General features: G+C 32.9%; 1 protein-coding gene across 1 annotated transcript in view; it reads left to right on the plus strand.

The window, feature by feature from the left end:
• LOC140434288 (glycerate kinase) overlaps positions 1-24,562 on the plus strand; it is a 61,091-nt gene that overhangs the window by 17,657 nt on the left and 18,872 nt on the right. The window contains exon 4 of the mRNA XM_072522439.1: positions 2,595-2,921. Coding sequence (XP_072378540.1) covers positions 2,595-2,921 — 327 coding nt within the window. The remainder of the gene's footprint in view (positions 1-2,594; positions 2,922-24,562) is intronic.

Raw genomic sequence — 24,562 nt, forward strand, 5'->3', positions numbered from 1 at the left:
TTTCTAGGTGGTCATCAAACCTGTTAGCCTTTTGTATATTGCTTCTTGCCTAGCTACCATTAGTATTTCTAATTGTGGGATTCTGTAAGATTGGCCTTTTTAATCGTTTGGTAGCCTTCCACAATGAGTAATCAGTAGCGCTATCATTTGATAGTTCACTTAGGTAGATGCTAACCGATTCGTTTTTAATTTTTTGAATTTGTTTTTTAATTTTTGTGTGGCATTATTTACTCTAGTTTTATGAGCTGGTGCTCTAGACTGATGCCACTTGCGTCTCAGTTTTCTTTTTTCGGTTATAATTTCTCTGATTTCTTTCGGGTAGTTATTTCCTTTTATTCTTTCGACACCGTTCGTGCTGTTGTTCCAAGCAGCTTGTACATTTTTATTGAGTAATTATACTTCTGCCTCTAGATGATCAACGGTTATTAATGGAACTGAGAGGTTAATCTTCTCTTCAAGGTATATCTGGAAACTTTTCCAGTCAGTATTTTTGTTAACAAGTCTAGGGGGGCTTTCTTTTTTGATAACGGTGTCACTTAATGTGAGAATAATTGGAGAATGGTCCGAGTTCATATCCAATACCTCTTCTATCTCTATGTAATTTGTTGAAATATTTCTGACTACAAAGAAGTCGATAAGGTCTGGGATTTTATTTGTGTCAGTAGGCCAGTATGTTGGCTTTCCCGTTGATATTGCGTCGCAATTTATATATTTTGGTTGCACTACCTCCTTTGGTTGCATTATCAGGGTGAGTAGTATGATAAGCCTAAATCTAATATATGACTCATTCGTAAAATGGGTTTCAGAAATGAGGCATATGTCTATTATTTCTATATCTAGTAGGTATCGCTTGTAGTTCTTGCTGATATTTCAAGATGCCATTTGCATTCCATTCTACTATTCGTAAACTACCCGCCATTACCAAGTCCTTTAGGTATAGCTCCTTTGGTGCTATATTCTATTCTGGTTATAAGCTCGTCCAGGTTAGTTAATCTCTCTAATATTTTCTGTAATGTTTGTTCTATTGTTAGATCTTTTTGACTACTATAGTTTTCTTCGTTACTTTTACCAGCTGCTACCATGCTATAAGTTCTTGTTTTGTTTTCTTCTTGTTTTGGATTTTCTACAGGTTTTGGATGCATTCTTTGTGGTTTTCTGGGCAAGGTCTGTTTCTTGTTATATTGATCTTTTATTTTTTGTATTTACTTTGTCACGGTACATCCTCTATAGTTAGCCGGAGACCCTTCTCCACAGTGGACACATTTAGGTTTTGCGTCCTTGGGTTTCTCACATTTGGCTATAAGATGTTTTCTGTGCAGCGGACACATCTTGGTTCTTTGTGTGTGTCCATATGCCTGACATCTCTTACATTGAGGTACCAATTTTGATTTTCTTAGCGGAAGTATTTGTACTTTTACGCTCATCATATCTGAGATCTCATAGATTCTATTGATATTTTCGTCATTTCTGAATACCAACATAAACATATTTAGTGGTTGCTTTGTTTTGTATTTTAATTTCGGTATGAGATCTATTATCTTGAATCCTTTATTATTTAAATCGTTCATGATCGAATCTTTACTGGCTAAATGATGTAACTTATTCACCATAACTTTAATGAGTCGGCTTTGCTTATTTTCATACATATGCCATGGATAATTTATTTCACTCAACTTTTTCGTTAATTTTATGAAGTCTTCTTCACTATCGACATTAATTTTAGCGCTCTTGTCTTATGTCTTATATGACTCTTTTAGTGGTGGGGTCAATAATGTATCCATTTTACGTTTTTTAAAGTTTTTGACACGTATCCACTCTGACTCCTCAGCTAATTGCTCCTCGTCAGTATGAAATTCCTCATTCTTAGGTTCTTTGGACAAGTTTTTCTCTAGATCTGCAAATTGTAATTGCAAGCTTTCATTTAATTTTGTAAGTTATCTAACTGGAGTTGAAGCTGATTTACTCTATCCGTAGCGTAAATCTTCTACATTTCCGTCTGTTTCCATGACGTGTACAGCATCTGTTCATTCTGGGACCTTGCTTAATTTTCCTGAAAGAGGGTACTATTTTGTTGTATTAACAGTACCTCGTTAGGTGTGTGCGGACCCGCATTTTGTTGGATCATTTTAGCGAGAACCAATAATCATAGCAGCCACTAGGTGCCCTTCATTATTTCTAACCAAGCACCAGGACTATAAACAATTTAAAAGTAATTTGGATTTATATTACCAGTTTTTGTCACTTATCTATTTTCGACTTAATTATCAAATGATAATTAGCAGACACGGAAACACACAACCTTTATGATACGAGGTTTAATGAATACTCCGGCTTTTTAGAATGAATATGTTTTTTCGATACGTCGTTGATCAAACAATGTAATAATATGTATTCAAGGAATGCTCCTTTACTGGTTTTTGAATTTGACTGTACTACCATTACACAATTTCAGATAAAGGACAGAAACATCACATAACATATGTTATAAAATGTGCAGACAATAATAGTAATAAGTGTATAGAATCTTATATTGCTTTCTCTCTTATAAATTACTGTATATTGGATGTAAGATGATAGATGCTATCGATTTACAGGAGCCGATATCAACGAACTGAACTGCGTCCGCAAAAAAATCTCTATTGTGAAAGGAGGAGGCTTGGCGGAATTGGCCTATCCATGTCGTGTTATTTGTTTCGTGCTATCCGATATTATTGGGGACCCATTAGATTTTATAGCCAGCGGCCCAACAATGCCGAACACGGATCCGTCAGAGATGGCTGCCACCATTCTCAAGAAATACCGGCTAGATGGCGAAATTCCAACGTCGATAAAAAGTGTGATCGAAACAACCGAGAAAAGAGACGAGAAAAGATGTCCGGTAACAAATGGCGAATACGAGCACGTCAGGACGTACGTGATAGGTAAGTGGTGAAAGATTTCGCAGATTATCATCTTTAAATTGTATTAGAAAATTCTGATCCTTAGTATAAAGTTCAATGGACTGGATTATTTTATAATATTTAGTACAGGAACTGTTTTTCAAATACTAAACTTAATATTTGCTAGATTGTCCAATCATAATCTCTCTATATAAATGACTAATAGAATGATATTTATATAAGAATCGATCACGATGGAAGAAATAATAAATTGTCAAGGAGGAGTCTTATCTGTTAAGAGTAAATAGTGGTTAACGATCTTGTAAAAAAGCTTAAAAGAGAAAAGTTTTGTACTCTGGGCTATGTAGATGATCTACTTATAGTGGTTAGAGGTAAACCAATCGCACACAATAAGCCTTAAACCTAGTAACTTTCTGGTGTTCTAAAGAAGGACATTCCGGAAATCCTAATTTAACGACACTTCTTTCATTTTTCGTTAGAAGAATATAAACAATTCAGTCAATGAGCATAAATGCACCAACACTTGACTTTAAGGACGCCAAGACCTTACAGGCGGCAGAGCTCGAGCAGCATGGAATAGAGGGAACGCTGTGAATTCTATGAGCTTTGATGACGTACTGACTGACATGACTTGGGATCAAATTTTCTTTATACACTAAGTTCTGGGCTTCTTTGCGGAGTTTGCGGAATTTTAAGTCAAATACTATAATATTATATTTTTAAATTTTCAAGTGCTCATTGGTTAGCGACTATACTTGCAGTAAAAACAAGTACAGACAGTGTACTCTAAAACATTTTACATCTTGTTGCTGGTGATTTTGTATCTTCACTCCAATTACAACTATGGGTGGGGCAGTTTTTAATCAGTAAGTATGGAAAAAACCGATGGTGTGTGATAAGTTTGAGGGACAGGTCTACCTAAGAAATACCTACGAGCAAAGCGAAGGATTCATCTCATGGCGGCCAATAAATAGAAAGAAAATTTGTATAGGCGACTGTGGAAGATCATATAATCAAATACCACATATACCTCGTGCATCTTTACTTGGGGTACAAGACCAATATGATACAAAACAAATAAGGAAATGGATATGAAGTCCAGTGTCTCAAACAGGTGTTTGAGAATTTGAGGTTTAGAATAGAAAAATAGAAAAAGAAAAGCAGGAAAAAAAGTATCGAGATTTTTTACAGTTTTCTTTAGCCAGGAGTTTCGTCTTCTTCCTATGGACCTTTTTCCTGCTATTTTCCCTTGCATAATTATTCGAAGCAGTTCATATCTTTCGCCTCTTGTAATGTATCCCAAGGGTTGCAGTTTTCGTTTTTTGATCGTAAATATGAGTTCCTTTTCTTTATTCATTCTTCTCAAGACCTCGACATTTGTGACTCTCTCGGTCCATGATATTCTCAGGATTCTGCGATACATCCACAGTTCAAATACCTCTAATTTTTTGGTATCAATCTTTTTCAACGTCCATGACTCCATTCCGTAGAACAGCACAGAAAGTACGTAACATCTCATCAGGCGAAGTTTCATTTCAAGGCTCAAATCTCTTCCGCAGAACACTCTCTTCATTTTAGTGAATATGAATCTGGCTTTTTCTATTCTTATTTTGTTTTCTGCTGAGCTATCGTTGTCTTCATTTATAAAAGTGCCTAAATATTTGTATTTGCTAACTCGATCGATAATTTCATTGTGTAAATATAGATTTTGGACATTTTGTGTTGATTTCGATATTACCATAAATTTAGTTTTCTTTATGTTCAAAGATAGTCCATATTCTTCGCTGCAGTCTGCTATCTTATTCACCAATGTCTGTAGCTCTTCAAATGTTTCTGCGATCAGAACGGTGTCGTCGGCAAATCTCAGATTGTTTAATCTAACACCATTTATTTTAATACCTATGGATTGCTCAGAGAGTGTTCTATTCATTACGTCTTCGGAATAGAGATTAAACAGGGTTGGTGACAGTATACACCCTTGTCTCACACCTCGCTTTATTTCAATTTCTTCAGTGGTATTATTCTCTACTCTCACTACTGCTTTCTGATTGTAGTACATATTTGCTATTAGTCGGATGCCTCGTTTATCTAAATTCTTTTCTGTCAGGAGTCTGATTAAGTGATCATGCCGCACTTTATCAAAGGCCTTGTTGTAATCTATGAAACACATGAATACATCTTGATTTATGTCAAGACATCTTTGAGACATAACGTTCAGTGCAAACAACGCCTCTCTTGTTCCAAGTCCATTTCGGAATCCAAACTGGGTATTATTGATGTCCATTTCCAGTTTTCTGTGTACTCTAGAGTGTATAATTTTCAGGAATATTTTCAGTACATGGCTCATCAGACTGATTGTACGGTAATCACTACATTGTTTGGCATTTATCTTTTTTGGTATAATAATAAAGGTGGATAAAAGCCATTCTTGTGGTATTTTTCCTGATGTATAAATGCTATTGAAAAGTTCAACTAAAATGTGAATCGAGTCTTTTTCTATTAGTTTAAGGATTTCCGTTGGTATTTCATCTAGACCTGGGGCTTTACTCTTTTTCATTCTTTTTAGTGCGTACATTACTTCTTCTTTCGTTATTTCTAGACCTTCGTCTCCTTGTATGTTACTTAGCTCAGATTGTTGTCTATCATCTGCAAAGAGTTCTTCAATATAGTTTTTCTATGTCTTCAACTGTTCTTCTAGTTCTGTTATTATGTTTCCGTTGACATTATACAGGGTATTTGGCTGCTTACGTTTTTGTGTACCTGCAAGTTCTTTCACTTTTTTATGTACATTAAAAATATCATGTTTTGCCTGCAATTGCTCTATTTCTTCACATTTTCTTTTATAAAAATCTTCTTTTGCTATTCTGATTTCTATTTTGATTTCTTTCTGTATTTGTTTATACCTTTGTTCGTTTTTTCCTTTCATTATTCTCTGATTGTCCATGAGAAGAAGGATCTTATCAGTCATCCACCTTTGCTTTATTTTTGGTTTTTCTTTAGTCAGAATTTTCTTCGCAGGACCTGTTATCGCCATTTTTACGTTTTGCCATTTTTTATCTATGTTGTTCGTTGGCTGAGATGTTTCTTTTTCATGAAGTATTTTCAAATTATTATTAATACATTTTTGCAGTTTCTCCTTTACCTCCAGGTTACATAAATGACTGACGTCTATCTGATTTGCTCTTCTTTTCTGCTCTAATCTTTTTAGTTTAATACTCATTTGCGCTATTAGAGGGTTATTGTCTGAAAAGACATCTGCGCCTAGGTCAGATCAATTCCTTGTGTACAGTCGTTTAATAATATTGTTAAAAATTTTGAGAGATGTTATTGCCTTAAAAATTGTAGAAAATGTCACGTTGAAGAAGTGTCCCCAGCAAAAGATGAGGAAAGAAAACATCAGGATACCCAAATTTGTGCAACAATCGAAGTAGATTCAACATGTTCAAGTAGAAGCGTTGCTAGGAAGTTAGATGTTAGCAATGTAACTGTAACGAAAGTGTGGAAAAAGCACGGTTACAAGAATTTTAAATATTCAAAATCGCAGTAGCTTTATCCAGACGACTACTTTCGAAGAATGGAGTTTTGTGAAACTCTAGTAACGGGTTCTAATGATGAACCCAATTTTATTAAAAACATTTTATTTAATGATGAATCTTCTGTTTTGTTAGTAGGGAGATATAATTCTTCCATAACGAGGTATTGGGCGCGGGAAAACCAGCACAAAAGTGTTGTTTACCGAACTTAACATTCCAAAAATAGGTCCATTTTTTATTGAGGGCAACTTGAGTAGTAGAGTATACCTCGAATTGTTACAGAATCATGTTCTTCCCGTTATTCTCAATCCTCCTTATGTAAATCTGTAAAATGTTTGGTTCCATCAAGACGGCTGTTCAGTTCACAATACTCAAATAATAAGGGATTACTTAAACAATACTTTCCCGAATCGAGTTAACAGTGGAAAAGGCGATATTAAGTAGCCTGCGCTATCTCCAGATCTTACACCCATGGACTTCTTTTTTTTGAGGACATTTAAAAAGCATCATCTACGATCATTCTGAGGCTAGAGCCCAAAATTTGGATGCGAAACCGAATAAAAGAAGTTTTTAAAATTCTATTACAGGAGAAATTTTTACATCTCTCCGCAAAAGTTTTTATGACAAACATTTGAATCTTTTTTGAAGGGCACAAAGACTTATTTCTTATTTTATTAGGAATTATTTTTTATTTTAAATAAGAGTATATCTTTTTAAAGAAAGCGCTTTTATTTTTAATTCAACCACAAGAAATTGTTCACATTAAAAACCGACACAAATGCACAGCCTTATAATGGTCAGTGTATTTGTATCAAGTTTATGTTATAAGAAATGAACCGGGTGTACGTAAGCAAAACAAAAATCGACGGACGGAGTTGCATATCTCTTGCGTTGTTATGTCTTACTAAATGGTTTTCTCGTTTTCTGTCTAGGTGTCGGAGCGGAGGAGATCGGAGAATTAAAATTACTTCGTACGAGGCAATGTTGCCGATTTTAGCGCTTTATGTATTTGCAATATCCAATCCAAAACTTAAAGCACTGTATTTGTAAAATGAATAATTGTACATAGACTTAGTTTAGTTAACGGGAAAACAAATTTTACATATGCTAAACATTAAACTACAATAAATCATGATTTTAAAATAATGTAAAAAAAAATGGTAAAAAATTAGACTATCGCCTTTAGTTTCTCTACAATATGGATATTGCACAATTACTAGCAAGATGGTCAGTCCAGCAACATCAGTCGACGCATTCATTTGCAAGGCAAATTTGTTATTTTGAAGCTGTGCAACCGATTATTGTTCTATGTATTCTGCGAGATCTCTAATTTAGTGCGAAACTGTATCGTTTAAAAGTGACAATGTAGAAAGATGGTTTGCAGATTTTTATTCAAGCATACATTGTGTACCATACATCTTTTTATTAACTTTTAAGCGATAATGTGCACTTTTCGTGTAGAGTCCATGTCCCATAAACCATAGTTTTTTTATACCAATCCTCCTGTAAAAAGTGTCTTGAACAATTTGTAATTCTATAAAGCTGATGTATATTTCTCAATTATTAGACAAATAAATATTATAATTACTATTAGATCGAAAAAAAACTTTATGAAAAGAGAGTGACAAAGTGTGTTTGAAAGGGAAATCGAGATTTATCCGACATAAGCTGTCATGGAGGTGGCGAATGGAGAGTAGGAGCACGTCAAGGCCTACGTGATAGGTACGAAGCCATCAGGAGGTTTGATACGGGTTAAAAGGGATTTAAATAAATGGGGTCTCTACGGATGATTTCGGGAACAGCAATAGGGAATTTCCAGTGTTCTCTGTAGATCGAATAAAATATACTGGGTTCAAATGTTGTCAATAACTTATGGTTTTATATTAAAACTTTCAAATATGTATATTTTTAGGTTTGATACGGCATCGATATATATTTATCTATATCTAAATCTCCGTATAATACATTACATTACAACAATTTTATAGCTCAGGTATTAAAGGTATGGTGAGAGTTTTCCGAACAAATGACTACTGCCTACAGAACAGAATATTTTTATTAAAAACGCGTTAATGACTGTGGTACCAATTTTTGTGGTGTATGTTTCCGACGATGATTCTGCCAAAATATTCTTAAGCTGAATAAACCAACCAAATATCTGTTTCTTAAGAAAAAAGTCTTTAATTTTTCTTAATTAAATCTGTATAGCCACGTTTCCGTTTCTAAGTAAGTAAATAATTAATTTTGATTTTAAATATTACCTGAATATTTAAACATTTATTTACCAGCAGTAATTATGTAATTATGAACTAGAGGCCTAAGCGATACAATAAGTCAGCCAACAAAGCACATACAGATACGGAAAAAAGTTATAGTCAGTATTACAAAATTAAGCGATATTCTTTTCTATACAGAATATAACAGATTAAATAAACGAAAATAAAACTCAAATAGACTGTTACATCAGATCGAGTTGCAAGCAGTACTAGACATTGAGAAAATTGATCTTTGTCTCGTTTCTGAAACACATTTCACTAAACAGTCATATATAAAATTTAGAGGGTATAGAGTATATTTTACTGTACACCCAGATAACTCAGCTAAAGGAGGAAGCGCTATCATAATCAAAGATAACATCTTTGAAACAACATTAAAATATGCTACTGAGCACATACAAGCTACAGCAGTATGTGTCAAGACAAAAATACATACCGTAAATATAAGTTCAATATATTATTGTCCTAGACACTCCATTAAAAAAGAACAATATAAAGAGTATATGAACACTTTAGGAAAAAGATGCATCATCGGTGGCGACTCTAATGCAAAGAATACCCAATGGGCTCTAGGCTAACTACAACTAAAGAAAAAGAACTATTGTCAGCTGTTCAAGAAAAAAAGAGTGAAGTAATATTTACTGGTAGATCAACATACTGGCCTATATAGCGATAGAAACCAAATTCCAGAACGATAGATTTCTTTATTTACAAAAATATCTCAGCTAACTATCTGGATATCAATGACGGCTGGAACATGAATTCTGATCACTCACCGATAATTTTAACTATGAGTGATCAAAAAAGCGTTCAATCCAATATTGACTAATAAAAAAACTGACTGAGAAAGCTTCAAAATAAACCTTGAACACAAAATTAATCTTGCTGTTCCATTGAGAAACACGAGGCAACTTGATGCAAATTAGAAGTTTTTATAAAAAATATCCAATACGTAGCTTGGGAAAATACTCCCTTAATAACTTCTAGAACAAAAGGGAACAACTATCAAAAAAAAATCGGAGAACTCATAGTAGAAAAAAAGGAGTTAAGAAAAAAATGGCAGCAATACGAGACAAAACTAGTCTAAATAATGCTACACAAAAACTACAGCAGACACAGAATATAAAGAATTTAACAATTGATTCCTTTTTAAGTAATTTAACGGCTAACCAGAACACAGATTATTCGTTATGGAAGGTAACAAAAATAATGAAGAGACCAATTATTCATTCTACTCCTATCAAGTTAGAAAACGGCAACTGGGCTAGAAGTAACAAACAGAAGGCAGAACGATTTGCAGATCATTTAGAAACCACGTTTAAACCCGACAAACGACAATGATGTTAACGAACTGATATGGAAAGAACCATTCCAAACCGAAGAAATAATAACTTTAACATCATTTAGAGAGGTATCAATAGAGATAAAAGAGTATATAAATCCTAAGAAAGCACCAGGATATGATCTCATAACAGGAGAGCTATTAAAAAATCTACCAAGGAAAGTCATAGTTAAGCTGACACACCTAATAAATGCTGCTTTTAGATTGAGATATATTCCCAGACTCTGGAAAGTAGCCTAAGCCATTATCAAATCAGGTAAACCTCCTAATGAAGTGTCATCCTATCGACCAATATTACTCCTTCCGGTTAAAGTTTATTGACATTTCAATTTCCACTTCGGAAATCGATCTCAAAATACAAACATTAGTAAATTTACTAAACAGAAACGATGTTTCTGCCAAACATCGTTTCCGACGATGATTCTGCCAAAATATTCTCAAGCTGAGTGAACTAAATACATATATTTGCTTCCCAAGAAGAAAGTCATTAGTTTTTCTTAATTAAATCTTTATAGCCACTTTTCCGTTACTAAGTAGGTAAATAATTAATTTTGATTTTAAATATTACCTTAATATTTAAACATTTATTTACCAGCAGTAATTATGAATTAGAGACCTAAGCGATACATCAATTCAGCCAACAAAGAACATACAGATACGGAAAAAAAGTTATATTAGTATTACAAAATTAACCGATATTCTTTTCTATACAGAGAAAATCTTGGTTAAAAAAATATGTCCATGAATTATTAAATTTTAAGGAAGAGGAGTGTATTTCTGAATATTTTCTATTACTAATAAAAAGAGCTTTGTTTATCTTTATTAGACAACACCCTAATATGGGTTTATTATTTCAGCATTTATTTAACCTTGTATCGAGACCTAAAGATGCTTTGCATATTGTAGAAAGCGAAACCGGTCGTCTGGATAGTTAAATTAAATTGATTGTGAGTAAATCTAATTTATTATTTCTTTTACCTTTTGTAAAATATTTGTTTATACTCAAAAGTTTATGATAGGTCTCCCTAAAATCCGCTAATACACATTCTGCCCCCTTTCCAGATCGTCTTCGTCTAAATCGTTTCTTTTGACCTGAATGAAATTAAGGTGCAAAAACTGCCGAAATAGTAGCATCCTCTTGCATCAGGAAAATACCAGCAATGCAAATAATATCGATTTGTTGGGCCATCCCGCGTATAGTCCTGACTTGGCACCGTGTGATTTCTTTGCCTTTTTGAGAATCAAAAACAAACTACGAAGTAAAGATTTTAGACGAAAGATAAGGCGGTCGAAGCATACAAAAATCTTCGACGAAATCAAAAATAAATGCTTCGACGATTGGTTTGTTCGAATCGAAATGCGTACTATGATAACTTTAAAACTCGAATTTTGTAAGTGTTTTTCTTGTATGCTAGAAATAAATAAGTTAATAGAGAAATGTAAGATTTATTCCAGTGTACTTTATATTGATTTTTTGTCTATTTACTGTGAGTCGTTAGATATTTTGATAATATTTTAGTTTAATTTTTTTCAACACCAGTTAAAAACTAACATTTTACCGATTTATTTGTTAAAATTGAATTTCAATTCGAGTTATATACATGACCAAAGGCGCATGAGGAGGAGTTTATATTTGCAAATATACTCACCGCATTTCGATTCGTTTTGATGCCTATACAACTTGACAGGAAAATAAAATGTTAGCAGAAACTGTATATGGTTTATAGGAGAGGAAAAGCGAGTGGAACTTTACAAAACACCAGAACTTTTATACCTGCAAGCTAAAATGTAAAACTTCGGAAGTTGACCCTTGATCTCCATTTATTTCTTTTTTAAAAAGTGGATTTTAGATCCTGTGAGAATTGAGTGCTGTCTTGGATGTTGGGGGAAAATAGCAAGATAAAATTATTTATTATTTATATATAAAATAATTATATAAATAGGTATAGATATATAAAAATTCTCTTTGCATTTTATAGGTTCAGAAGAAGGTGTAACGAGTCCGTCACTTCAATAATTCTTTAATCACTTTTAAATAAAATTTTTTAATCAATATTCCATTAATATTCCTAATTTTTAATTTCTAAGTTGGTATTAAACAGCGACTCCAAGCGGCAATTTTGGAAGACATGCTTATCCGGCTAGCATTTAGCTCTCACTCTGATTTGAATTTTTGGAAAGATTCTACTAAAGAAGTTAAACAGAGTCAAGGATTCCTTATTTTTAAAATCCACAAGGAAAATAATTCCTGTAGCTGGCTGTATACCACGTATAACAAAAGAGGTTAGTCTTTGTATGTGGGTATATTTTATTTTATAAAAACCCTTAAAAGGGCAACATTACAAGCACGAACGTTTTCGGAACAACTGTTCCATCATCAGGTTAAAATACCTAAAATAAGTATAATCCATTTAATTACAGCAAACGTGGTTTAAAATTTTGACTAAGGTTAAAAACAATAAAATGGTTATACTTACAGGTTACCATGCCTGAGCCACCAAAATATTTGGGTAAAAACCCTTTAAAATGAAAAATGTTACCAAAGATTGTACATGATGTTGATAATATTATATGATGTTTAATATTTTAATTAGATTTTACTTCAGGTAACATACACCCATGCTTAAGTGAGTTCCAGTGTCCGGAGAGTAAACCTCTTCAAACGGACTACGGTTGGCAACTGATTGATGAAATACCCATGAATGGTGTCAAAAACAAAATGTCAATGAACCATGAAACAGTGTTAGTTAAACATTAATTTTAGTTAAAAATTAATGTTTAACTAACACTGTTTCATGGTTCATTGACATTTTGTTTTTGACACCATTCATGGGTATTTCATCAATCAGTTGCTAACCGTAGTCCGTTTGAAGAGGTTTACTCTCCGGACACTGGAACTCACTTAAGCATGGGTGTATGTTACCTGAAGTAAAATCTAATTAAAATATTAAACATCATATAATATTATCAACATCATGTACAATCTTTGGTAACATTTTTCATTTTAAAGGGTTTTTACCCAAATATTTTGGTGGCTCAGGCATGGTAACCTGTAAGTATAACCATTTTATTGTTTTTAACCTTAGTCAAAATTTTAAACCACGTTTGCTGTAATTAAATGGATTATACTTATTTTAGGTATTTTAACCTGATGATGGAACAGTTGTTCCGAAAACGTTCGTGCTTGTAATGTTGCCCTTTTAAGGGTTTTTATAAAATAAAATATACCCACATACAAAGACTAACCTCTTTCCTTATTTTTAATTTTTTTTGGTTCATTGGAAGAAAAAAAGAATTAAGTTTTGGATTTTCACCTTTGCCCGTCACACTTAGCTGTTCCTTCGGAGGTCCAGATCTCTTTAATTCTATTCCTGGACAACTTTAGGGAACCAGCTAGAAAGACCTCCCTCATTTAGAGTGTGGAACACTGTTTATTTGTTTTATTTATCAATTTTAATAATCTTTGTATAATATTTTTTTTTTAACTTTAAATCAACTATTTCATCTAGTAATAAAGACCCGTCATTTTTTTCAAATAATACTAAATACCTAACATTTAAGGACTAATTGTCAACTAAAGGTGAGGTTTTAAATCCACCCGTTCAACTCTGTTGTACGGTTTTATGTGAACACATTTATTCAGAGAGTTCGTTATTAATATTTTATTATTGTATATTTAAACCTTGGACATCCATCCCGTCAGGATAGTGTCCTTATTACTTAATTAGGATATTTAATTGAAAGCCGAAGTACAGAGTTACATCTCTAGTAGGCAAGTAAATTACCTTTTTAGGTAAAGTCATTCAATTTGTCTTATATTTTATTATTTGTAAATTCAGATCATCAGGAATCAATTGTGTATAACCAGGGAATTTTTTTTGTATATAAGTAACTAGATTAACTGTACATAAATGGTGGTGGGTAGCTATAAAGAATTAGACTGTATATATTTGGTTAGGTATTAAATTTGTGGTGAAGAATAAATATTTCAATCAGTACCTGTTTTCCTTTTTATTTCAGCAAATAGCTATTCATATATATATATATATATATATATATATATATATATATATATATATATATATAGATATATATATATATATATATATGTATATGTATATATATATATATATATTTATATATATATATATATATATATATATATATATATATATATATATATATATATATATATATATATATATTATTACCTTGTTATTCATTTTCTCATTTTACGGTCTCTGTAAGGCATGCAAATTGGTCGAATTCTCTTTTTTGTGTCAAGTAGTCACTTTGCGACTTCTTCCGCTAGCCAGCCTTAATTTATTTGTTTTTTTTTTGTTACATTGTCGCTCTGTTGTAATTTGTTACATTAACCCAAATACTTTTATTACATTACACATACACATTTTGTTACATTGGCGTCCAACACCCCCATTCATACCTTTTTGTTAGAAAGGTTCTAGAGGCCAGAACGCCTCTAGAATGTTGGTGGCTTTTTTTTACAAATGCAATGATGGAAGTTGTCTATGAAAATACAAACCTCTATATATCTAAGCTAGCCCAATATTAGCAGGCTAAAAGGTGCTAGGCTAAATAGTAAGATTTATGAGACAAAAGCAATGTTGGAATTAAACGGTTTTGGTTGGTTATGTATCAAAACAGATTTCTTTTTTGTGCTTTGTTGTTTGAGATTTAACTGCTTGGAAACTAGGGTAGAGGGACGGCAATTTGACAAATTAGCGCCAATAAGAATGTTATTTGACATGTTTATTAGCAACTGTAAGAAAGCATATACAGTAGGAGTTAATACACCAATTGACGAGAAACTGGAGGCTTTTAGAGGAATATGTGCTTTCAAACAATACATTTCCAGCAAATCAAAAAGTATGGATTAAAAATATTTACATGGGTTGATTTGACAATAACATATGTTTTAAATTTAGAGATATATATTGAAAAACATTTACCAGGTCCATATGAACTACCTAACAATCCATTTAGTGTCGTTGTATGACTGATAGAGCTAATATCAGGAACGAAGAGAAATCTAACATGTTACTATTGGTTTACTAGTATAATCTTGGTGAACACTTTATTTAAAAACCATTAAATTACATAAGGTGGTACCATACAATGAAAATACAAATAGATGCGAAAACCAAAGCTATATCAATCAACAGAGGAGTTCGCCAGGGAGATGTTATATCACCAAAGCTATTCACACTTGGACTGGAAGATGTGTTCAAAGATATTAACTGGGCAGATAAAGGAATAAATGTTAATGGAAGAAAACTGAGTCAATTGAGATACGCTGATGACATTGTAATATTCGCTACAAGTTTCGAAAATCTACAGACCAGGATATGCAACTTTTTTCATGCTTCGGAAAAAGTAGGTCTTAAGATGAACTTAAGACAAGGACACTTAAGGAAAAAACAAAAATAATGACAAAACACCTGGAGCGACGTTTCCTTAAAAAAAATCTGCTACAAAGACGACAGGTGCCAGAAACGCAAACGACTGCAGAAACACCAAAGAGAATAATTGTAGAAATTCTACCTGGAACTAAAAAACGATGTTATTTTTGCAAGCTTGGTATCTACCATGCTTCACTAATACAAAAAACTAATGAAAATTCATTTTTGTTATAATATTTCCTTAAGTTTACAAAGAAATAAGTTTTTGTTTTGTTTGGACGTTTAATACAAGGTCACTCGGAGTGTCTCATAAGTTTTTTTCAACCTCGTGTGAAATCGCAACATTTCTTTTATTTTTTTTTGTAACAATACGAAAAATGTTCGTAAAGGATAAAAAAATATGTAACAAAAGCTAAAACTTACAAAAAGTCAAACAGCCTAAATTAAAAATATATGACAGCAATAAAACATTCTCCTTTAACTTAAATATTTCATACCTGAAGCAATCCAAAAGTGTCAATACTTGTCTAAAATATGAGATTCTTTGCATTTTTAAACGTGGATTTTGCACAAAGAACGGGAATAAGAAATGACCATAGCCGGATGGAGCCTGAATATTCGGGATATTTTATATCGTTGAAAAGGATTTATGAATCGTTTAGGCATCGATATTTACTCATAAAATACAAACTGTGTAACGGGGTAGCAAAAAATTTATTGGAAGGGATTTAATGCCAAAAATATAAGTGTCCTATTCGGGCTTAGTTTTTTATATGCCACAAAATAAATTCTCGTCAAAATTATACATTTCTTATAAAAAAGATGCAAAATAAAATGTATAATATAAAAAATAACAAAGATATGTAAAAGAAAACGAACAAAGTTATTCCACAAGAAGTGAGTCTTCGTGATTTCACATAAATTAATTAACTCTTTGTTGGAAAAAATAATTATACATTGACACAAACATCGGAAAAGTCGTAGAGATGGTTTTTTTAAAGAAATTTCTTCTTTTAAAGAAATAAAGCGGCTTGTAAATGTTACTCATATATGGAGTAATTCCTCTTTGGAGCATGTCCCGTACATGCTCGATAAGATTCAGGTCGGGGGATTATGCTGGCCAAGACAACACATCAATACCTTCGTTGGCAAGTGAGTCTGTCACTAGGCGTGCGACATTTGGACGAGCATTATTATGTATGAGGTGAAAGTTTTGATCAACAGCACCAGTAAACGGATGAAGAAAAGGCTAAAGAGTGTTGTTGGAGTACTGCTGAGCTGTAGGAAAGTAGTTTAGAAAAACGATGTCACCGATGATTACTCACCCCATAAAATTACTCTATCACCTCTATAAGTGTAAACTTCGTGGACATGTCTTAAGCGTTTTACATTTTCAGATTGTCTTCACACTCTTACTCGACGAGAATCTAGATGAAATCCAAATCTAGATGCGATGGAGAATAAAACTGTAGCCCAATCATTTGCATACCAGTTATGATATTGTTGACACCACTCTAATCTTGCAGTGTGATTGCCTCTGGAGATAGATGGTCATCTCAATGGCCTTCAACTGGGGAGATTGGCTTCATAAGACGATTTCTTACAGTATCATGGCCTATGGTTACCAGGTGTGCCTGCTGTAAGTCGCTAACCAATTGAGGTGCTGTAATTATTGGTTGTATTCTGGCGCTTAACACTAAAAATCGGTCTTAAACTACAGTTGTAGCTTCACGTCTTGGATGACGTTCAGCTGGACTTCCAGTGTCACAAAAATGCCGCCACAATCGACTTATGCTACTTTCTATGTGTGTGGGAGACTCCCATGTGCTCAGCTACCTTGAAGTTAGTTTGCCGCATGCTACCTTGAAGGAAGGCTACAGCTCTATTCCTCTTATCCAAAGTTAAATGACGTCTTTCCATGATGAAAAACAATATTTTGAATACACTAACTAAACAAGAACTTTATAATTCGAACAAAATTGAAACTACCAGAATATTAAGTGCAGTAAAAAAACTACATTTTTCCCTCTTTTGGGGATTGACTAAATACAATCATTATTCTTAAGAAAAACCCTGACTTAAGTATAAGAAAATCGGAAGGCGATTCCTTAATGGGATGTCGAAGAAAGTTATTCTAGAAAATGCGTTGATCCAAATCAAAATATGTAGCATCCGTAACTTCTTTCTTAGAAGTGGAAACAATTACGTGTATCACCTGTTGCAATGCTGAGGGTAAATTTCTTTTCCGGATCTGCATATTCAAAGGCAAAAATAAAAAACAAGAATTCGAAGATGGCATGCCCCCAGGGTCAAAGGTTTACATGAATGAAAATTACGCTTACATGAACACAGACATATTTATTGATTGGTTAACACATCACTTTGTTCCTAGAATGCCTTCTGTAAAATTCCTACTAGTTTTCGATGGCCATGTTATTGCAACTCGTTTCAAATGTTAGAGTATACAGACGAAAATGAGATCTACTTTGTTTACCGAGCCACACCACACAGTAATTGCAACCATTAGATCGTTTATTTTTTAAGTCGCTGAAGTCACATTATTACAATGCTTGCAATTCATTTATTAAAATGATTCCTACAAAGAAGATTGCTTGCAGTTCAGTAAGTTATTAAAGAAGGCTTATACAAAACCTGCCTCAGTACAAAATGCCGTATCTAGTTTTCGCTTATGTGGTTTTTATCCCATCGACCGGAATGCAATACCAAAGTACACGTTTTTTGAGAGTTCAATAACACAAATTACTGAAATAGATAAACCTACCATCCTACGTCTAAACCTACCACCTACAAGCAGTTTGACGAAGTCACCATTAAAACTACCATCCACACCTGGTAATAAGCCAACCTATAAAAAATAAATCACTCCTGGAAAAATTTATTTTAGATAATATCTCTCCAGTACTTTCTACATCAGGTATTTCACAAGTAAGGACACGGGGTAGACAATTGGTTGCACTACTTACTAGCCCAGCGAATTTGGCGATACGCAAAGATTTAGATGTTAAAAAGAAAGAAAAGGAATGCAAAAACTAATAAAAGTCCTCTGAAAAACAAAGTTAAGAAACCCAAGAACCACAAGAAGATGTTATGTGATCTTCTGAAGACTCATTTCTGACGATCATATGGAAATTACTACAGACTCTAGTGATGAGAGTGCGAATGGTGAGAAATTGTGAATGTGCTGGCTGGGGGGAAATATATTCAACCAAATCGAAACAAGAAGAATGGGTACAGTGCATTAACGGTGGGTACGGTGCAAAACTGCTTAAATACGTTAATTTATGTGATATATGTGAAAAAGTATTGGCAAAAAACGTACAAAATATAAAGTTTATAATCAAGTAATATCACTTTTATTGTCCAAGTCATCTTATTCTGACCCATCGGGTGAGTTTCACTTTTACAGTTTTTTATATTTTGACGTTTACTGTTTTTGTCTGTGAGTATTTGGCTTAACCAACTCTGTACGCTTTCTTCTAAATAATATTTTAATATAAATATATAGATGTTTCAGAGTGTAGAGTTTTTGTGCTGAGATTCAGACAGTCAAAAAAATGTGAGCAATCTCACCCGGACTTTCTCTCGGACTTTCTCCCGAATAAGGTTTTAGATCGGGAAGATCATGCACTGACGCTATATCCATAATGAGGCAAGTTCAAAAGAAATCACTAAAATCAACAAACCAGCATATTTATTTTTCGTTATTGTACGCAAGAGAGATACATACCGCCAGTGTAACTGCTCAAAAAAAAGGAAAGAGGAGCATTCAATTAAAAATGAAAACCTACTGGCAGATGAGTAAAACTCAGTCATGAGAAACATGAAAAAATCTACGTGGTACTTAGTATTATCTATGAAAAACTTCATATGCATGTAATTTGACTTTATTTTAGAAATTATTATTTTTTTTGACTATTTTCGGTTCCAACATAGTTTACTAATGAATTACTTAAAGAAAACAGCGTTTTTGTCCGTCAAAATTTATTAAAATTAATAAACAATTTTCCCTTGATATATCAATTTTTTAAATTTAATGTAAATTTAAAAACTTTTGTAGCAAGTATTCCCTTATTGCCAACGACGCATGTAATAACTGACTTTCCAACAAATGGAAGTCTCTCGGCAACACATGCTTGAACACATCTCTCGCCTGGATGTCGCCACACTTTAACACGTTTGTCTGAGGTGTGAAAGTGTGGCGAAAATTCAATCTGGCAATTCGGTGTTCACGGGAAAGTGGCGGTCTAGCTACTCTAGTTCGAGAAAATGAACCAGCAGCATGAAGTCCCCTCCTAACTGTCCATGTAAGTACTTACGTTTACATTTCTCACTTCTTGCAGATAATTTCGAAAGAAAACTGTCTTAAACCGTTCGGTTTCTTAAAGCAGTAGAAACGATAAAGCGGCCATCTCTACCTGTTGTGATTTTGCCTCGACCTGAACCATGTCTTCGAGTAAGCAGACCGGTCTCTTCGTACCGTCGCCATATTCGTTGCCGTCGCAACAGAATTTATGTTCAATGAAATACACTAACAGTCATAACGCTACAGAAACAAGTTACAAATAACTTTAAAACCACAGAAACAAAACCTAAGCTGATAATGGTTTTTAGGAATGCTTATCGAAACAGCAACAAAAACAATTTTGTTCAAGCAATCCATTAGTAAACTATGTTATAATCAAAAATAGTGGACGATTTTCACATTTGGTCCCATTGAAGATAGCTACAAAGGAGCTGTGAATTAAATTCACAAAACAAATTTTTGACGTTTGACTGTGTCATGTCTTTATAATGCATATGTTGTAGGCTTCAATTACAAATAGAGAAGCTTTCAAAAATACATTTTTATTATATTATTATATGAATTATGCACTTTTTTTATTTTTTTATATACAACACGAACGCATAAATACTCGTTTCTTCTCATATAAATTGCAGTTAATTATTACAACATTTTTTTGGCATTTGCCTTTGATAATAAGCTAATAGATTTGGCAATCCTCAAACCACTAGTTGCCAGATTGTTACAGATGGTCACCAGATATCTGTGGAAAGTACCTGAATACTATTCTTATTATTTTTTGAAAGAATTTCTTTTTTACTGTTAGTTTGTTAACGTTCTATTGGATTTTTATTAATTATAAATCACATGCTATTTTCCGATTTATTAAACAAACATGGCAACACAGTCAAGAACCAACATTTCGTTCTATGAACTTTATTTGACAGCTCAATTATAGCTATCTTCAATGGGACCAAAAATGTGAAAATCGTCCAAAATAGTTAAAGAAGAATAATGATTTCTAAAATAAATTCAAAGAACAAGGTTAAAGTGACCCTAATTTTATGCTCGGCAGTGTATAATATAAAAATCTTTTAAGCCAAAGTATTCAAACGTGCATATTTTTACTTAATGTATTTTGTCTGTAACCCGTCGATAAAATGTCTTTTTAAGAAAAAAATCATAGTAACAGATTTTGTAGCACTTAATCTTAAGTAGTAAAATTGTTTTTAGTCATTCTCCATAATTTTCTAAGTATAAATAAGTTAAACCTCTTGGAAGGCACGTTCCTTTTTTATTGGTTTAGCGTTTCATCAAATAATATTTCAGGTTTACTCACACAGCCACAAAAAACAATACATTCAGCAGCTATTCGTTAGTATACGACTAAAGTAACAACACGGTCGTACCCAAACTTATTGATTAACCAATAAAAATGTAAGACCGTAAAACTAGTTTTACTGATAAGGCGAGTGAAAAACCTGTCCCAAATTAATTTGACTAATAGAAAGTTTTGGGTGTTGTGTTTGTGCACGAATCACATTGGCAGTTACTTATTTTGGAATAATTTTACTTTAAGTAACAAATTGAAATTTTTTGTCAATTATTTAGAGGGTCAATGTCATATTAAAATAAAACTAAACAACATAATGTTTAAATAATAAATTAGTTGCACGTGTGAGTCCATTTCAAACAAGGTTGTAGAAATAAATAACAGACTTACTCACAATCTATTTATTTAGTTAGCGATGACCAATTTCGACCACTACACTTTTCTCATCATCAGGACACCGGTAAAGTACAATCTTTAAAATGCTGAAAAAGTTACGTATTGTAATCCTGCCAATTTGAACAAACCTTACATGAGGGGATTTTTTTATTTATTTGATAAATTTAAAGGTGAAATTAGTATAAAATAACCTAAGCAGTAGGGTAAGGAACGGTATATTGTTGATAGAAATGAAAAATACTAATAACAGATATACGAATTCGAGAACTATGCAAGAAGTCAGTTTTACTTTATTATTGATTACTATTTAAATGGGAATAAGCCACAATTACTTGTTCTAACGAAAATTCATTCTTGGAGGAAAAACATTTGTTAACATCTGTTTTATTAAAAAATGATTATCCTTTATCGTTTATAAATAAGGAATTTTCAACAAGCGATCGAATAGAACAAAACAACTTAGAACGAGATCCTACAGCATATACAAGGAATAATACGAGGAAAATAACAATACCATACATAAAAGGATTATCGGAAAAGCTTAAAAGGATAGGAAATAAATTCAACATTTCAACAACATTCAAAACAACAAACACGTTGAGATCTATTCTGTCCAAAACCAAACCTAACAATGAACAAGAAAGGACAAAGAATTGCATTTATAAAATACCTTGTGAATGCGATCAGTTTTATTTGGGTGAAACATCAAGACCATTAAAGGTTAGAATAAGTGAACATCAATCCTATATTAAAAATAGAGAATTTGATAAATCTCAAATATGTAAACACGCATGGGATAATGAACATAGGGTTCAATGGAATGATTCAAATATAGTCCTAAAAGAAATGGATGGTAAAAAGAGAAAAATCAAAGAAGCGGCTCTAATTATGCTAAATGAGACCAATTGTGTCGCGAATTCCTCGGCAGAATGTAGTAGGATCTGGTTACCCATATTGAAAGACGAAGTTATTAAAAGGAAAATACCAGTATTGGTAAGTCAGTAACATATAGAGAATACATCATTTATGTTTTTTAAATAACAAACATATAAAATCGGAATTTGGTGTTTATTGAAGGTAAACTAAATGCACGATCAAATACTTACCATGTCGGGATAGTATTATGAGGTTTTTTCCTGGTTTTTCCCTCATAATTTACTATGGAATCACTAACAGGAGAATTTTACTGTCATCATGGCATGTATTTGTCTTTTTAAAGACGAATTACATGTTATGATCTTTCCTGACGGATATTCTCAGGTTAAAGTTGATTTCATGTAATCGAATGAACTATCTTATAAGTAAAGTCGTCCCAGGAACTGGAACATTGGCAATATCATTTTAAAGTCGTCTACTTTAAAATGTATAATGTATGTCTGAATTCTCAATATAGATGAGTCAGATAAAATTAAATTATTAGAAGAATTTTTCACTAAGTAACAAAAAACAAAATTTGTTTAATTTACTAATGTTTGTATTTTGAGAACGATTTCCGAAGTGGAAATTGAAACGTCAATAAACGTATTTTAACCTTTAATTGTGGCTTATTCCCATTTAAATAGTAATTAATTTAAAATGCCACAAGAAAATAGCTTCAGAACAATACTTTATTATGTTACTTATTATTTGTAGTAAATATTTCTTCTTCTTATGGTGCCCTATCGAATTAATGGATGTTATCGATAATTCTGGCATACTCCTCTCGGTCTTGTGTGGCTCTAAAGAGTGCATAGGCATCGAGGTTTGTCCAATCCCTTATGTTTTTAAGCTAAGAATCGCTTGTTCTTGATCTCTCTGGAGGTTTTAAAGCTTTTAGTGTTTTTAAAGTATGACCGACATAGAGTTCAGGATTTAAAGAAAAAGTTTCAGGTGCTGCATAAGTTAAAACTGAAGAAGCAGGAGCTTTGTCAGTTAAATATGAAGACCGTAATGCTTCTTATGAAATAATATCTTCGTTTAAAGGACATATGCCTGTTTTTTAAGCATTTTCAATGTTCATCTTAGTAAAGGCGCTTATGTAAGCTGGATTCAAAATTGAATGAAAGTTGTTACGATTTGGAGCATCAGTAAGGTTATTGCTTATAAAATGATTCATGCTGTCGCGCCAGTCAGTCTAAAGTGGTTTGGATAGTCACACGTCACGTGGTTGCAATAGATGAATGCAATGAGCTGGGAAAGTAAATAAATAAACTTAATTATATTTTGCAACTTTTAAAAGTTCTGCCTCAATGTGTGCAAAATGCACACATGTGACCCCGTAGTCTTGTCTATCAACAAGACCACAGGGCGTTCAAAACATTTAACCATTCCAAAAACAATTCAGAATTGATCCATCTTTTAGGAGATAGTTTTATTAATGCGTTGGTAAGGGCATTATTTTTAAGCATATTGTTGAATCTAACACCTCTAAATATTACCATAGGAGGAATTCTCTAAATACGTACCTTAAAGGAATGTACTTAGGTATATTCAGAGAATCTCTGAACTTATGGTTGTGAACTATTTTTATTTTGTTTCGGTTGAATTTGCAAGTGTGTGCAAATTATTCAGTTTGCCATCCTATTCTTTATTTTTAATCTCAGTTTACTCTTCTGGCCTATTATGGATGAAAGTTGACTTCTAATTATTTTAGCTTTTTTTTTTATTTAGAAAATCGCATCGACCAAATGGCCATTAGCGAAAAATTAGTGGATTACATTAGGTACAATTACTTCAATACAATTTGGTTTATTAAATATTGTGGTACGTATTAATGTCTTTCAAGAAATTCAGAGTATTGTTAAAGTTACAGTCTGCACCTAGAGCTTCTATAAGTGTTCCTGGTATCTTGTTATTGCTTCGTTGTTGATTGTAGATGGGACATTCACATAGTAGGTGCATTATTGTTAGTGTCGTATTACACGTTTCACATCGCGGCGGTTCGCACTTTTTAATTAAGTAATCATGCGTTAACCTAGTATGTCCGAGTCTGAGGCGCGTTACTATTATTTCTTGGCTTCTTGACTTAGGTAACACATTCCATGCCTCTATGCTAGGTTTCACTTGTTTTAATTTAGAAT

Source organism: Diabrotica undecimpunctata, chromosome 2, assembly GCF_040954645.1.
Source record: "Diabrotica undecimpunctata isolate CICGRU chromosome 2, icDiaUnde3, whole genome shotgun sequence".
NCBI classification, from domain to species: Eukaryota; Metazoa; Arthropoda; class Insecta; order Coleoptera; family Chrysomelidae; genus Diabrotica; species Diabrotica undecimpunctata.